At 30.9% G+C, this 18,683-nt stretch overlaps 1 protein-coding gene across 8 annotated transcripts in view; it reads right to left on the reverse strand.

Moving 5' to 3' along the window:
- The window catches only part of LOC116844557 (voltage-dependent T-type calcium channel subunit alpha-1G-like), a 173,387-nt gene that overhangs the window by 122,175 nt on the left and 32,529 nt on the right, over positions 1 to 18,683 (reverse strand). For all 8 annotated transcript variants that reach the window (XM_032816235.1, XM_032816238.1, XM_032816225.1 and 5 more), the window contains exon 2: positions 262 to 373. In XM_032816235.1, the coding sequence (XP_032672126.1) occupies positions 262 to 373 (112 nt within the window). The remainder of the gene's footprint in view (positions 1 to 261; positions 374 to 18,683) is intronic.

Here is an 18,683-nt window from a genome sequence, read left to right on the forward strand (position 1 = left end):
TATAACATTGATAAATGCAACTATATCGATATTTAGCTTGTCTATGCAAAAAGATCCCCTTACTAATTTCTGGTTGCCACTACCAGATCACGCGCAACTTCATTGATGTAGTTGACACACCAAAGTAAGTAAGTCAAATCAACCATACACATAACTATCATACAAAGATACGTAGAATGATGCAGCTATTTGCTTACAACTAAATATTTTTTGTTAGGTGCACCACATCTCTTTTTTTCGTGTACACGTGCACATACGTACCTGCAGTATCTTACATCGATTGGTTACACACTGATCGTCCACGCACGGCTGGTACATCCCGAGCGTGATGCAGTTCAGAAGTATCACCATCATGCTCACTCTTTCGAACCACGTGAGTATTTGTTAAGGAAAAATCGATAACTGAGTGTTTTTCTTTCACGAATGAACGACGAGAGATCGTGGACAGATAATAAAAGTGGTTAACTACATTTGCCTTCAAACTGAGAAAATTGACGAAAACTGTTTGCTTAGAGAATAAGCGTAGTGAAAAAGTAAATGAATATAAAAGCATGTATTGGGTAAATCGGGTACGCTTTTTTATTCTGCAATAAAAAATTAACTTTTTAAATATGTACCACTCAAAAACGCACTTAAGGTTCTTGCTTTTTGAAAATACAAGAGAAAAAAAGTCGCAAAGTGACTTGATAGTTTACAACATAAGAAAACCGTAACTACGAAAGACTTTTCTTTTGTAATAAGGATTATGCTTTACCAATGCTTTTGCCAGAGAAGAAAGCATTAATGGATGTTGTGGTCTTTTTCACGTGTATTTTTGTGACATATTGGACGTATCGTATAATTTTTTTGTCAATTACGACTTCTTTTCTGACTATTTTGTCATATTTCAAATTTTACCTAAAGTTAACCCGTTTTTATTTTAATAAATAATAATAATTTTTAGTTTTTGTAAATATAGTTAGACGTAGTTCTTTGTCACGAATCTATTAGTATAAAAAACTTATTTTTCTTAAAAATGTGACTTAACTACTTTTTTCCTTGGCACGACAGATATGTCGTAAACTTGAATTTGCAGTGATTCGATGAACAATACATACTGTTTTTAATTTTGTGATTTTTACAATATTTTCTATAACATGCTTCTCATTTCAACGAAGATAATTACATATCTATAGTGTAAATAAAATATATTTGCAGATTAATATTTGCATTTTTTCTTTGTGCAATTTATTTTCATAAAAGTTTTTTATGATTTATAATTTCCTAACTGTATAAAAGTCATTTAACATTAAGCTATTAATTAATTTAACGTTAAGCTATTAAGTAATTTAATGTTAAGCTATTGAAATGTATAAAATAAAGAGTTAATTCTGTTATTTCAAAATGGTACATAACTTCTTTGTTCAGTTTGACCTGTTCTACTTGCATACCACGGCCGTGCCTGGAATTTTCAAACAACCTATAAATCGTGACTGTTTTACTCAACGAAGTATACAGCGAGTATAAAGATATAGTATACAAATATTGTTTTCTCTGATTTTATTAGCCTAAAGCTTATGTTAGCCATGCATTTTATTTATATATTTATCACAAGAAGAACAGTGGAAATAAAATTACAAAATATTCCTTTTTAGAACATAAGTTCATATATATTCTAAGTTTTATTAAAATCTAAATAACACTTTATAATTAGAAAATAGCAAAAATTGCTTTAGGAGCTTTGGAGGGTTTCAATAAATTTTTGAGTATACCGAAATGTTTTGTTAATTCTTTATAGTGAGTGAATAAACTTGTATGACGTCTCAAATAGCACAGAGAATTTAAAAAATAATTTAGTCGTAGATTACCAATTTTGAGTTCATTTTCAGATGCAAAAAGAATCCTTTAACGTCGGAATTAGACAAAGAAGAATCCACGCGGCTCAAACCCGAAAACCAAATCTGAAATTCTTCAGAGTTCAATTCTGTGAAAAGAATTCTGTTTGCATCTAAAAAGCTCAGAATTAATGAGACTAAATTCTTTTTGAATTCTTTGTGTTATCTGGGATATCTCAACTGTTAATAATAGCAGAAAGTTAATTCTTAGCTTTTCTGACAAAACTTAATTTTTATTTGAAAATAAACAAAAAGAGCTCAATCATCGAAATGTTCCTCGTTATTATCGATGACTTTCCGTCATCTTTCGGGCAGCTTGCGAATTCCCAGATGCTTCGAAGCGATAAAGTTATCGATGCTTTTTCGGATTTCTTCTGTTCTGAAGTGAGTATCAATCAAGTGATGCCGCATCGCCTGAAATAGGTGATCGGAAGAAGCTATGTCTGGTGAGTGCGCCACGTGCGGAAGAAGTTCCTAGCTCAACGTGAAGATGATTTGTTTCATCGACAACATACAATATATGTGGTCGAAAAACTTTAACAATCACATGCTTAGTCAATATTGACGTCTAATTATGTCGGTTTGTGCACATTGTACGTTATAAAAGGTTATAACTTGATATATTAAAGGAACTGTATTTGACTGGAGGGTCAAATTGCTTGAAAATCGTGCTTGTTTTTCCACAATTTTTTATGACAAACTAAATGAATATGTGAAAGTGTTATTTTGACGTGTATTTATACGTATAAAGAGAAGAAAAATATAATTTTGACAATCAAATACTCAATATAAGTGTATGGTACATGCAGTTAAAATATATTTTGTTTTTCTTTTCGTCATTTTGCAGTAATATCTTGACTCTCGGTGGTTCAATTAAGCTGAATTTTATTGTGTGAACCACTATAATAGAAATTGAGTAAAAGTTAACAAAAGTGAAAATATTTTAATGGAATATTATTAAATTTTCAGTTTCTTTATGGTAAAAGAATTAATATTTTAAAATTAAATATTTTCGCGAGTTTGTCAGTGGTTTAACCGATAACGACAAGCGCGCGCTTACGGAAATTTTCTACCTAAAATTCAGCTTAATTGAAACATCGAGTCAAGATATTACTGCAAAATGACGATCTTGAAAATAAAAACCAAATATATTTTAACTGCATGTACCATACACTTATATTGAGTATTTGATCATCAAAATTATATTTTCCTTCTCTTTATATGTTGTATAAATGCACGTCAAAATAACACTTTTGCCTATTCATTCAATTTGTCATAAAAAAATGTGAAAGAATAAGCACGATTTTCAGGCAATCTGACCCTCCATTCCCCTTAAGATAAGTTATTAAGATAAAAAAGTGTATTAATTTTCCTTAAGGAAAAGTGGAAGGCAAACTCGAAAAATGTCAATAACGTAGAGACGATTGTCACTAATTGATTATACAATGCTTCTCGTATTTCTTGTACAATTTTGTGCAATCAGAAAGATTTCCCGGTTTTTTTGTGACGCATCCGTTTTGTCCAATAAAAGAATTTGTTGGTCAATAATAGTATTTTCTTATTAGACAAGACGGATATTTCGAAAGTCACAAATAAAACAATATAACTTTTCGGACGTTGATTCGATATAGATTTTAATTCTCTCTATTCCTCTCTTTTAATCATACATGTATAGAAATCTTTTTACAAATTTTTCGTATATTTTTGAATTTATCTCTAAATCGATTTGTAAAGATACAAAAATGTTCCTTAAAATTTTCGTTAGCGAAGCAAATATATACGTGTGCTACGCACAAACTGCTCAACTTTTGTATCAAATAAATATTTGCGCTACCGGATAGCTTGAGATATCAATTTTAAAATTTTTTATTGTTTTTGTCACATAATATTTTAATTCATGTATTTTCAATGTGTAAAAGCACTTATAATTTTGTGTAACCAATACGACGTAAACTTTGCAGAAAAAAGTCAGTATTTCGTCGGTGAAGTTTTCAAGTGGCCTCCTCTTGAGGACAAAATTACGGCACTTTGGTCATGCGTTCCGAGTTGCTATTATTTAACACTTGGACACGTCAATCCAGATAGCACCCAGAGAGTTCAAAAAGAATTCAGTCGTATGTCACCAATTTTGAGTTCATTTTTAGATGCAAAAAGAATTCTTTTCACTGAACTCTGAGAAATTCTTTTTGAATCTAAAAATGAATTCAGAATTGGTAAATATGAAACGAAATATACGAATATGAAACAAAATATACGTTGACATACGAAATATATTTACATACGACTAAATTCTTTTTGAATTCTCCGTGCTATCTGAGAAGTTTTTGAAACCCAATAAAAATTTGCAAAATTTGCGAAAAGAATTCTTTTCACTAAACTGAACTCTGAAGAATTCTTTTTAAATCTAAAAATGAACTCAGAATTAGTGAATATAAAATAAAATATACGTTGACATACGAAATATATTTACATACGACTAAATTCTTTTCGAATTCTTTTTGAATTTTCTGTGCTATCTGAGAAGTTTTTGAAACTCAATGTTAAATTTTTCTTCAATTTTTTACTTGAATATTTCAACGTATAATTATTAAGGTGATGGTGCAGTCGATGATAATCTCCAAAAATATCGATAACGTAGAGGTAACCGTTACTAATATAACGCTATTCCTTTATTTTTCTTGTATATATGAATCTCATCTAAATGTGTGTGCTTTGTTTTACCATATTTAGCGGAAAATCTAATCACGCATATATCAAAATCTTTCTGCAAATTTCTGCGATATTTTTCAACTTCTAAATTCAGATATAAATGTACAGCAATGTTCTTTGAAGTTTTTCTGAGCGAAGCAAACTCGCGGTCAGTATATACAAGGTAGAGGAAGGCGGGATAATTGTGACACGAGGCACTGTGTGACAGCTTCTTTTCAAAGTGCAGCGAGCACAGACGAACGTTGACACATACAAAAAAAAACATCACGAAAAAAGTCGCTTTGACGGAGTTTCAGAAGCTTGTAAAAAAGAATCATGGCTGCGGGAGCAATACAAAGAAATCCTATCAAACCGAAAATTTATTTTTAGTCACTTTATATTTTTGTTTTTCAAGATAAGGCGTTTCTTTTAATGGCACAAGTGTCTATAGCCCGTTGTAAATTTGTGCTTGGCACTTTGTTTAAGATTATGATCATATTAATATTATTGACATGATCATAATAATATACGATATCATATTATACTAATAATATACGATATAATTTAATAATACTAATAATACACGATATAATTTAATGATCTGTTCTTTATTACTGCACTGCTGAACTAATGCAAAAAGTTAGAGTGAAAAAACATATACTTGTCTCACTTCAATTTATTGTTCAATTTATTGTTCAGCGGTGCAGTTACAAAGAACATTCCCGATAAAAAATTTTTCATACATAATTATATATAAAATTTGTCTATATATAATTATGTATAATTATATATAATCATATAAAATTATATATAGTCGTACATAATTCTGTATAATTATATGTATAATTACATATAATTATATACATAATTATGTAAAATTATATATGAAATTTTATATATATATATATATATATATATATATATATATATATATATATATATAAATATATATATAATTTTATATATATATATATATATATATATATATATATATATATATATATTTATAATTATACATGATTATATATGAGTAACATGTATTAACATGTATGGACAAATTTCATACATAATTATATATAATAATATAAAATTATATATAATTTTATATAATTTTACATAATTATAAATGAAAAATTTGCCATGCGCCGACATTCGCGCGCTACATTATTGGGCTGCACTACGTTTAATCGTTACATGCAATATGTCTACATATTCACGCATCATAACTGTTAATTATTTCGAGGAAGTAATTCTGTCGGAATAATCAATAGTCATGATACACGAATAAGTACATATATTACGCATAATCGATCAATTCCTTTGTAACTAGAACTGGTAAATGTTAAGACTCTTATTTCGGAATGTGTATGACGGCGGTGACGATGACAACAATGGCGACCACGACGACGAGGGCGATGATGATGACGAATACAGTGACATCGATAACATTGCAACAACGATCATGATAGCGACGGCAACAGCGACAACGACGACGGCAATAGCGACTGGAACAACGACGACAATGACCACGTTGATTATGACGGCAACAACAACCACAGCTACAAAGACGGTTACAATAATTGAGATAACGTTCCCATACGCGTCACAATCTTATACATACACGACGACAGGAGCGACAACGATGGCAACAACGACCGGAACAATAATAACGATCGATGGGTTGGGTAGGTTAATTTTTTTTTTAACGAAGTTAAGTTAAAGTTAACGGCTTTGAAAATTTAACTTAGTTAAGATAAAGTTAATCCATAATGAAATTAATTGAATTAAAAGTTAAATTAATTAAAAAAAGTAATTAAAAAGTTAAAAGTTAAATTTGTTTTATTTCATGACTTCAGGGTTTCAGTTTGACAAATAACGGAAGAAACAAATATACACCTTATTTGGTTTAGAAACATGTTTTATTTACAGATACTTATTAAATTTAAGTAATAAAGTTTTTTTCGAAATTTTTATCGGACATTTTTTCTCGAAGGTTGTCGAAAATGAGCCCTCCTGCACTGAACAGCCTTTCAATGTCTCGCGACACCTTTATGGCATGGTTAACTTTAAGATAATTGAATTAAAAGTTAATAGTCACCGATAAAATGTAACTAAATTAAGTTAAAAGTTAAGAGTATAAAAATGTAACTAAGTTAAGTTAAAGCTATTTAACTTTTTAACTTTTTAACTAGTTACTACCCAACCCTGTCGACAATGTTCGTCACATCTCGAATTTTGTTGCGTTATTCCAACATTTGCCAGCAAATATGCCATCGCAATACTTTTTGAGTATAAGAATATATTGTTAGCAAGATGTTACAAAATGTTACAAAGGTGTCATCAAATTTCATTGGTATCACTATCCAGATAGCTAGCTGTCTGTGAGTTTGCTGTTATCGACAACAAACAGAAACTAATTTAAACAAACTAGGAACAAGGTGAGACAGCACTATATGTGTCGCATTGAACTCACGTGAATTCTAATTCAAATAACGGCAAATTAATGGCAATACGTTGACGCAGATTTGTAATCCGTTAAAAAGTTTTTGTCATGATGCTGACAACGTTGTTACAGTCGTTGACCAATTTGCTCTTGAAATTTCGTCATCTAAGTATAAGCATTCAGTAACGCGTTTATTACATGTTAACAAATATTTAACAATACCTGTTGCGCATTAGTTTACTCAAAATGCTCGATCACATCTGGCTATCAGAATAGTTTCTCTCGATCATCGAGGTTAAGCAACAAAGAGCATGGTCAGAACAAGGATGATGACCATTGTGAGATTGAAATGGAAAAACAAACGTATGGAACGAAATAATACAGTGAGCCAAGAAATATCAGATTGTTTTTATTTAAACAAAGCCATCAAACATTAATTTGTTTTTAGATCGCTTTCATAAACGCCTCACATCGACCGCCATTTTAATGTCGCAATATTTGTTGAAAAAATACCCATTGCATATTTTTTTAAGTTAAAGTATCGGGAACAAGTTTTAGACACTTTCCTGAGCGATACTAACACGTTTTTATGGAGAAAATAGCGGAGGAAAAAAATTAACCCTAAAAATATGCGTTTATTTAATTTATTTTGCAAAAATTTTGCAGAAATTGCGATTTTTTTTTAATTTTCTCAACGCTATTCGATAGAACGACATCGAAATTGGTGGGAATGGTACTCTTTATAAACAACAGACCTCATTTCCGTAGTAAAATAAATGGCTCAAATTAATGTAAAATTTCAGCACATTTTGGCGTTGATGGATTAAGATGTTTCAAATGAGACGTCTATAAGATATCTTTAAGATATCTTTAAGATGTCTCTTAGACATGTGTATGAAGACATAATCTCATTCATTGGCAGTTCATAGTTTCCTCATAAGTCAATCGACGTAGCTCAGCTCGTCAATAATTTACACATTGGCCATTATCGTCAAGCAACTATCGATTAAACAGCCAGTTCTCATGGCGCGTCCCGATACGGATAATTAATAAATGGACAAATTGTACGCTCACGCACTGAGAAAAATAGTTTCGCTAATTTAACAAAATACCAATACCCGCAACAAATAGTCGGTAATACAGTAAACAACTCCGTTACGGAAACAAATGATTTGTTGCTTTCAATTTGCTGCTGTAGCAACACTTCTGTAATGGACACAGCTGCTACTGCGCAGTTAATTCAAACATAACAAATCATAAATTTTCGATTTGTTAGCAACGCAGAAGTTAGAAATGAAGATGTTAGAAAGGATGTTCAGCATATTAGTTATGTTAACAAAGAAATGTTTTTTTCTGTGACTCTTTCTACCGTTGAAAAAGAAAGAAAACACTTTTTTTTAATACATTACATACTAGTTATCTAAAAATCTATGGAACATATATATACTGCAATCATTTTGATCTATCTAAAAGATACTTTTTCCTGTACAACTTTTGTTCCTTTTTGTTGATAGGAAATAGATTGCCACTACATTACGAAAATTATAATAAAACATAGTAAAAATAATCATTAATATAGTAAGAGTTATCTGTTTTTATCTTCTATTTTTCCTTTCTATAACAATTGGTTTGAACAATGTAGAACAATTTTTTAGTGAAATAACCAACAAGCAATATAAGCATTAAAAATTTGCCAAGGCCATAACAACATAAAATATGAAGAGTATTTAAAAAAGCTCTATCGATAGCCGAAAGAAAACACCTTTTTGTAATACATTTCAAACTGTTATCTAAAAATCTATGGAACATATATATACTGCAATCATTTTGATCTATAGAAGATTGAAAGATACTTTTTCCTGTACAACTTTTGTTACTTTTTGTTGAAAAACACATACTTTCCCTGATATTTGTAAAAATTTATAAAATAATCTTGATTTCAGAGGATTTTGGTTGACAATAACTTTTTAAGGAAGCATTTTTCGATCCATGTTTATAGGAAACTTTTTGTTCAGAATTAAATTTCTTATAAAATCTCGAAGTCTGGCCGAAAAAGTCGGAACCACTCTGTATATATATACACATTCATATTTAACAAACGATTGTTCGACAAATTTTTATGACACGAGTGCAAATAGTCATTTCTGATGTATTTTTGCCTGCTGAACACGAATTCGTTGTCCAAATTTGACTATCACGTCACAATTTTGAGAAAAAATGGAGTAAGATACAAGATAAGAAGATTCCCGCACTCAGCTTTTTAACCTCTTTGACGGCATTTTTCTCAAAATTGTGACGTGATAGCTAAATATATGCGGATTCGTGTTCAGTAGGCAAAAATATATCGAAAATGACTATTTGCTTTCTTGTAAAAAAAATTGTTCTGCTCAGTGATATTGATACCGACCACTGTTTCTGATTGGTCATATGTTGAAAACAAAAAATCGTTGGAAAACGAGACCAGATGTATTTTCAAGCTAAAAGTTGATACTTTTGCATGGTATTAACAAAATGTAGAAAAAAAGTTTACTATTTGCGCTACAACGCCACGAAATCGTCATTTTTTACCTCTTTTTTCGAAAACGCCATTTTTTTTTAAATTGTGATGTGATAGCCAAATTTGGACGACGGATTCGTGTTCAGCAGGCAAAATCGGAAACTATTATTCGCACTCGTATCGAAAAAAGTTCGATTTTTGTCAAACAGTGTAATTACACAAAAATAGTATAATTTAGTAAGGAAAAAACCATCAGTCAAAAAATGAAAATGAAAAAATCAATTTTTAGAAAATAATAATATGATCTAATAATAATATGATCTAATATGATCATATAATCTTGAAACGTTCTGTCACACGTACGAGGCGCACAACGCAAAGGAATAAAAAAACTACAATCCATCGTCAAGATTTCTCATGAATTTTTAATTTCACACATACTATTCTTAATTTACTGCACGGCGTTACGAGACTGTGACCGTTGCGATCTTCATCACCGTCGTATGCAAACAACAAACACGAGAGAATCGATTGTGCCTTACAGGATAAAAAATGAGAAAGAAAATTAATGTTCATGCGCCAGCCAACGGTTTACTGACATCGCGTTACACACGAGAAAGGCTGACGTCCTCTTCCTCGAAAGGTTAAAAGTAAATAATGCCGTTGAGCGCAACAATAAAGACTAGCCTACTCGCTCGAAATTCTTTTCTTGCCGCTACTTGTTGCGCCCAATTAATTATAGGCCCATCGAATGACCTAATGCGGTCGTATCCTCGTTAGAATCGCTCGTCGGACAACGTCGAAGAGCTCGAAAATAAAATAGTGAGAAAGTTCCGAAAATAGGTGTTCCGCGATGCTGTGACATCTAAACTTGAACTCGTCTATCTTTGTACACCTCTCTTATGCGGTTTCTTTTTTTTTTACAACACGGGAAGGCAATAAATGGTCCGAACGGGCGCGAAAGATTGACGAGATAAATGTGAATCGATTGTCGCTTATCACAGGAACGGAACATTCTGCGGGAGTGCTGCTACGATCGATGGTTCGCCCTTTTGAATATATTCGCGGTTGTCGGAAATCGAGCAATCTAATCAGCCCAATGAAAGCGACAAATCGACACGCTCCGACCAGTAATCTCCTCGGTATTTCACGAAACAGACCAGCTCATTCGATTTTACAAGGAAACCTACACAAATGTTCGCCTCCGATTTTCATCAACTTGTAATATATTGTACTTCAGATCAAAATAATATATTGTACTTCAGATCAAGATACGTTTTTTATTATATATGTCCTTTCGCTAGTTTAGGAGGTGAAATATTCCTTTGAAGAAAATCGGTTTTTTTCATTCGAAGGGAATATAATGAAAACTATAAGAGATAGAAAAAAATATTTTGAATAAAAATTGAATGGTTTAAAGAGTATTTTACAGAAATTATTTTAATAATTATAATAGCGGTGGGGGAAATATTAACAAACAATTTTTTTTTCAAATAATTTCTGTAAAGTACTCTTCAAACTATTCAACTTTTATTCAAAATATTTTTTTCTATCGCTTATAGTTTTCATTATATTCCCTTCGAATGGAAAAAACCGATTTTTTTCAAAGGGGTATTTCATCCCCTAAACTTGCGAAAGGGCACATATAATAAATAATGTATCTGTTATTTTGATCTAAAGTACAACATATTACAAGTTGATGAAAATTGGAGGCGGACATTTGCGTGGGTTTTCTTGGTAGTTAGCCATTTTCATTAGTTAGAAGAGATCGGGAAGGTGCTATGCTCTTTAAAATTTGGATATTAGAAGTTTTCATACAAGTATTCGTACAAAAAATTTTCTTAAGATTTCCCATGTATTGCATACGTTTCGATCAGAATGCTCTTTGTCCCAAAAGTATTTTTTGCGAGGATTCAAATGTTAGGATTGAAATGTTTGTAGTTTCATATATTTTTTTTCTTATAAATGTTATTGTCCTCACTCTACTAATGACGTTAGCTCTTATTTGCCTTTATTTTATAGTGTGTGATAGTACATCTTGCGAGCGTTATTTTTTTTATTTATATTACTTCCTTACAGGAATCCCATTCTTATCTCAATTATAGGTCCTCCTGTACAAAATTGAAATAAAAATACTGTGGGAATTTGTATTGCTATTTTAATAGAAAAATTTGGTACATTTTTTATAGAGTCAAATATAAAAATCCATGTTTATATATATTAACTATTCTATAAAATAATAATAATAAAATAGAGGACGGTCCTCACTAAAGTCCATGGCACGCAGGAAGTTCTTTGTACCTCATAAAATAATAGATAAAAAAGAAAATAAAAACTAAAATACTTTGAAATACTTAATGTATTTACACTTTTAAATATCTATATTATAAAGCATATATATATATATATATATATATATATATATATATATTTATTTATTTATATTTAAAATGTTTCATATATTTTGCTTAATTTCAATGTAAAAAAATGGAGTACAGAAACAAGTTTTTTTGAAAAACATTTGGAGGGTCAACAAATAGGGTCTGTTTCGATTTCTCATTCAGAATCGTTTTTACAATTCTAATCTGAAAATCTACGTATATTTTTCAACCAGGAAAACGTAAATATTATTCTGCAATAAATAAAAAACACAAATGTGTTTGATCGTTGTCAATATATCCCGAGATAACAAGACAAATTTTATTTATCACAAAACTCTTTTGCGTGAAGTTTACTAAGTTCACTTTATCTTGTCTGTCCGCTCAAGTTTCGATTACTTTATATTTGAAAATTAGTTTTTATTTCTTATACACAAAGGGAGTAGTATATTATTTAGCATATTTAGAGCCTTTTGTTCTATCTAATAATATTTCGTTTAAGTTTATTCCCTTACGATGGAGAACATGAAATTTCGAGATAATCGAAAATTTACACAACTACTCTTAAATTAGATTTCTCTTTTTGGAATAATGTAATCTTTCCAAATGTAATAAAATTCTCTCTCTTCCCCCTTTCTTCTTCTTTCTCCCTCTCTCAGAGGAAAATATTTAAAGGAAATATTTCACATTTTCCTTTATTACTGTTTTCCTCATAATAAATACAATAAATAAAAACAAAACGCATGATTGACGTCCATGATCTGACCCAGAGTCTCCTTTATATTTACACAAACACCTATTTACTGTGGAAAATCTGAAAATTTGACGAATTATATTCGAACAGCGCGCATCGAATTTCTGTTTCGTCGCATAATAATATGAATAAAACGAATTATCGGGCAGAAATTTAATTTAAAATTTAATCACGATAATCCGTGTGCGCGCACGCGGATCCATCGTTTTCGCATACGTTCTAGTGTACGTAATAACGTTTTATAATTTTAGCGTTCCGCATTAAAGATATATTACGCTTAAGCGTTAATTAAACTACTGATCCAGATAACAGCAGCATACTTATACAAACCTGATGTCGCGAAAAAAATGTGTTAAAACGTTTGTGAAATCATACGGTAAGAGCTTTTTGTTTTAACATTTTAAGTGCGTAATTTTATTTTGTCGGCGGGAGGGAGAATAGTTATTGCATTAAAAAAATATTTGTAGATAACATTAATATATAATATTATATATAATATTATACTGTGTGTGGATACAGTGTGGAAAAATAATTATACTGCATCCGTATAAAACATTTTTTATGTAAAAGTGGGTCGAAAGTGCAGGATAAATTTTTATTATCCAAAGTTATATTTTCAAAAAAATGGAATTTATAAGTTGTATTGCACCAAGCCGTGGCTTATTGTTTCTGAAATCATTTTCTATGTTTTCATTGATTATACAAAAGATGCAAAATATTCAGACCTTAGACAAAAAATTATTAACGCGTTTGAAAGCGTGAAAGATTAGAATATATTAGCATATATTCATACATTTGTCTTTCAATACGCATAGCTTTCTCACTTACGGTAATTGGACATTTCTAGAAATTTTTAATTAATAAAGTAATAAAAGTAACAAATGATTACTTGTTGCGTTTATTTCCTTTAATGAATCTTCTTGTAAAATCTTTTAAAGCTTTATGTAAACACGACAACAATTTAGGTTTTTAATATTAATATTAATAACCCGCCCTTATTACCCCATAATTACATATTTTTTTATTCAATTAAAGTTGTAAAAATACTGTCATACCAGGATTTGAACCTGAACCTCCCCACTTCCCGGGTGAAACGCCGATTTGAAGTGGAAGATTTGATTACGTACGTTATCAAGAATGGAAAACCGGATAACAAAAGTCATGCGCGTTAACACTGTCAAACATTGTTATCCTCCCAAGCAAAATAATAACTCTAACATCAGAGCTTTGTTGCCATATATATATATATATTTAATTTAAGCGTATACTTCCAGAGCCTTTGTATATAGAATTCTTTTCAAAATTTTGTAATTTTTAATTGTTAAAACTATAAACAAAATTATTGTTATTACAAACAAATACAAACAAAAACCTATCGCGTTTTTTATGTCCAAAAATTAATTTTTCGAAAGTTAGGTGTCAAATTCACAAAGATAATAATGTAATTCCCAACTAATATCGTAGTCACATAATCAGTTTTGAAAAAAAGTGCTTTCAAAAAATCTTTGCAAAAATTTTTAATCAAAATTTATGCTATATCCAGGGAAATCTGTGGAAATTTTTTATGCAGGAACTATAAGCGCAATTAACGCGATTTTTAAGTTTAATTTTTTAAAAAAATTCGAGCAAAACAAATTTTCCTTAAACAGTTAATTTATTTTTATTCATAGAATGTCGTCCCTCGTCCATTATAGTTGTATTATAATTTTGTCCTTCACTCTACATAAAGATATATATTCATTTCTTTACTATAGAATTTTTAGATATGGCCCAGGCAAACTTTCGAAATACGACGACGATGGGCGACAATTGTTCTGTGACAAATGTGACCGTTAAAGTGGTCGGATATATTTGTGTTCACATAATATCCGCACGAGTGCGTCACTCACCCTCTATTTACAAGTAACACTCGCAAGTGTAACACGCCATTTTTCTTGAAATTTAGCATACACAAAGCATATGACATGACATTTCGTATGTGATATTAAAATCAATTTTAAAGTAAGTAAAATCATTTTTAACTTTCAAAAGTAATTATTTTCCTTGTTTAATATTTGTGATATCTCTTTTGATAGTTGCATTTTATAAGAATTTCATTCAATACATTCTAATAAATAGTTCTTAAGCTTTGCAATGCAAGCATAATGAAACCTCAATCTTTAACCTAAATATGTTTGCAATCGTTTTAATGTAAAAAGAACGACAAGGAAGAATTAGGACTTTCCATTCAAAGAGAGTTAGACATTTCTAACATCGAAATATCTTTATCACAATTTTGTAACCTATTATGCCAATTTTAATATTATGATTACAAAATGTTAAGTTTTAACTGTTAAGTCTTTTAATAAAGGACTTTTAATTTCAACTCGATTTAAGTTAATTTAAGTTAAATATAATTCATGATAAAAAAAGTGTAATCATCATAAATTTGGAAGTTTATGTTAAAAATAATAAATAAGCTTTAATTATTAAGTTATAATTATTTTTGTTATCACGTCCGAAGTCTCCCTACTATCTGTCCCATCTCTTCCTGGTAAGAGGGAGAATTGGAACAAAATTTAACTTAACGTTTTCATTAATTCCTTACTCATGACAACAGTTACATCATTTAAAATATATATAAATTACAGAATACTTTAAGAAATAAATCTCAATTGTTGTTGTCGTGAAATTTTGAAAAAACTAGGCTACAAAAAATAAAATGTCAAAATTGTCTCAACTGTTCCTCATTTCCCCTTAAACTCTCAGCTGACACCAACCCCATACATGCATGACACGGCCGCGTCAATCATACTCCAACGTCTCATCTTTCTCTCTCCCTCTCCCTCTCTTTCCCTCTCTCTCCCTCTTTCTTTCTGTCTTTCTCTCCCTCTCCGACGCAATAAGAGAACCACGGGAAAGGAACTGCACCTAAAAAAGTACCACATCGGCAGTTTTGACCAGCAGATCAGAGCGAGAGACCTTCCGTTATCTGCTGCTCGCAACACACACGCCGGGTGTGTTCGATCAATAAACGGCTAGCCTTCACTGAGCTCTTTCGTCCTCTCTCGCTCTCTCCAGCGAGTAACCCTTTCGCATCTTGGCAAGCGTCATAGTTCGCTAATGCGAAAAGAAGCGATTGACAGCAGATATTCATACCTTCCTCGAATTGACAGGTACACTTTCGTCGCGTGTACTTTTCCCGCAGATAATGGAGGCAAACGTGTAAACTGTCGCGGAAGTAATATCTAAAATGGATAATATGAGAGTGTATATAAAAGAGAAAATGTGTTTTTGTGCTTTTGAAAGAAAGAATATGTATGCTATTCAAGAGAAAAGGCAAATTTTTATTATGTATTCCTCAGTCTGTCTTTGATCCTAAATTTAACGACTGAAAGATTAAAGCTGATCCTGATACTTCAAAGATTTTCGTGTCGATTTCGATTTCGACAGTGGTTTCAATTAATCATACGAAGTAATGATGTCAATTCTGAGTACTTAATTGTACGATATTAGTACTTATCTCTTGGTTACTATTCAGTTATTCAAATCTTTTGGGCATTACCCAAGCATTTCTCAAATTGTCTGGGTATTTGAATATCTAGGCATACCTGGGTACTCAGTTATTTAGTTTTACCGTTATTTAGTTTTATCGTTATGGAAAGAAAGTTGATTGCAATAGAATCTGTGTATTAAAAATATCAGTTAAAGTTTCCTCAATTTTATAACTGATTTAAACAAATATATATCAATTGAACTAATTAATTATTGATTCGAGCAAATAAATCGAAAAATGATTTATTGATGATTGATTTCAACGAAATCAGTTAAAGACCATTCAATTAATGGTCGATATGAGCGAAGAGAACCAAAAATTGTTCAATTAACAACTGAATTTGTAGATTAAGTTTAAATAAAGCCTACTTAATTTACAAGCAAATTCCAGGGTTGGGTAGTTAAAAGTTAAGTTAAAAAGTTAAATAGCTTTAACTTAGTTACATTTTTACACTCTTAACTTTTAACTTAACTTAATACATATTTAATACTTAGTATATAGTAACTTAATACTTAGTAACTTAGTAACTTAGTACTTAGTTATATTTTATTGGTGATTATTAACTTTTAATTCAATTATCTTGAAGTTAACCATGCTATAAAGATGTCGCGAGACGTTGAAAGACTGTTCAGTGCAGGAGGGTTTACTTTCGATAATCTTCGAGGAAAAATGTCCGATAAAAATTTCGAAAAAACTTTATTACTTAAATTTAATAAGTATCTGTAAATAAAACATGTTTCCAAATAAGATGTATATTTGTTTTTTCCGTTATTTGTAAAACTGAAACACTGAAGTCATAAAATGAAATAAATTTAACTTTTAACTTTTTAATTACGTTTTTTTAGTAACTTAACTTTTAATTCAATTAATTTCATTATGGGTTAACTTTATCGTAAGTTAAATTTTCAAAGCCATTAACTTAACTTCGTTAAAAAAAAAAACGTTAATATACCCAACCCTGGCAAATTCAATCAATTCAATCGAAAAGTGTTCTTACTCAAGATTATTCAAATGGAAGATTACAATTGGTTTTGTAAATAATATTCATAACATTATGGCGTATATTGTGGAAGATGCTTATGATTGAGGAGGCTATATATAATTGTAAGTAAGACCAGCGTTGAGGGATGCACTAATCTCTCTCTCTTTCTCCATCTCCCTCTGCCTCAACCTCTCGTAATTACTTACTAATCCGATTACTTTTCATTCGCACACGCGAATCTATTGTCGAAAAGTGAAGAAAGAGGGGAAATGTCGTACGCGCTTTCGCAGAAAAAGCAAATTACACAGACAACACGATAAATAATAATAATGTCAGGATGAGAAGAAGAAATGGAACGACAACGAGAAGACTGATTATCAACTTTAATCCCTTATTGTACAGCGTGTTCAAAAATTACCATGTATCTTTCCACACAAAGGATATTAGAGAGGCTTTATCATATAAATTCTTCTCAATTTATTTGATTTTATTATGTTTCCTAATAATGCAAGAATTGACTGTCAACAGCGTTTATTTTGCTACATGAATATGTATAGGAACATGTTATGGGGATGTCGGGATGTCTGTAAAACTGCATTCGCTTTTACGTCGTTCTGACTCCGATTCGAAAAAGCTTTTGTGTGCTCAAAGTATTCATTTTAAATTTGCGTACATGTACATACGATAAATAAAATCTAAACCCCCTTGAGAACTTCCCTTTAAATTTTTTAATAGTAGGTTTTATAATTTCTCCAATATATAAATAACATACACGAAACGGAAAGAGAGATAATAAATTAAGATAAAAAATAGATATATGTCCCTTGATTGCAGAATTCTATAGTAATTTTTAATAGAAAATTCTCTCCGCATAACTATGTAACTTCGTATAACTCCGTAGAATCTGCGAGAAACCAAGAATCGTCGTCCTCTCTTTGAAGGAAAGACGTAGGAAAGGGGGCGAGTCATTTATCGCAAATTTTCAATTTCCGTATCAAATATATGGATGACACTAAATCTCAACCACGATAAGTCCCAAGGATCTAATTTCCGTCGAGATAAAATTCACTCAATATCGAGTGAGAAACGAGGCGACTTCGTTTACCCATATTCGCACCCTCCATTCCTTCACAAGCCGAGCGAGGTTAATTTCTAACGATGAACAACGTCGCAAGTGTCGTCGCAGAATCGCCATTTAAAGCAACCGTCCTTTTTACATGATGCACTTTCTGGGGCGTCCACGGATGAAGGATTATCTAATGATACTCGGGACACACAACCTCTGCGCAGTCAAAGAAGAACGTCTGATATGAAGAAGTGCGAAAGAACTGCATCAAAGTATTAACCCATTAAGGCCCAAGAGAAAACCGCTAAGGATAGACTTTCAAAAACCATCTAAATTAGGGCAAAACGTCGAAACTTGTTAAAAAGTGAAAAAAATTTGTGTTGGATTTCAAAATTTAAGATGGTGGACCAATATGCCCAAAAATTTGAAATTTTGATCTATTTGAGTGAAAATCCGTATAGGGGGG

Source organism: Odontomachus brunneus, unplaced genomic scaffold (genome assembly GCF_010583005.1).
Source record: "Odontomachus brunneus isolate Ranch 3 - 2012 unplaced genomic scaffold, Obru_v1 Obru_scaffold_042, whole genome shotgun sequence".
Lineage (NCBI taxonomy): Eukaryota > Metazoa > Arthropoda > Insecta > Hymenoptera > Formicidae > Odontomachus > Odontomachus brunneus.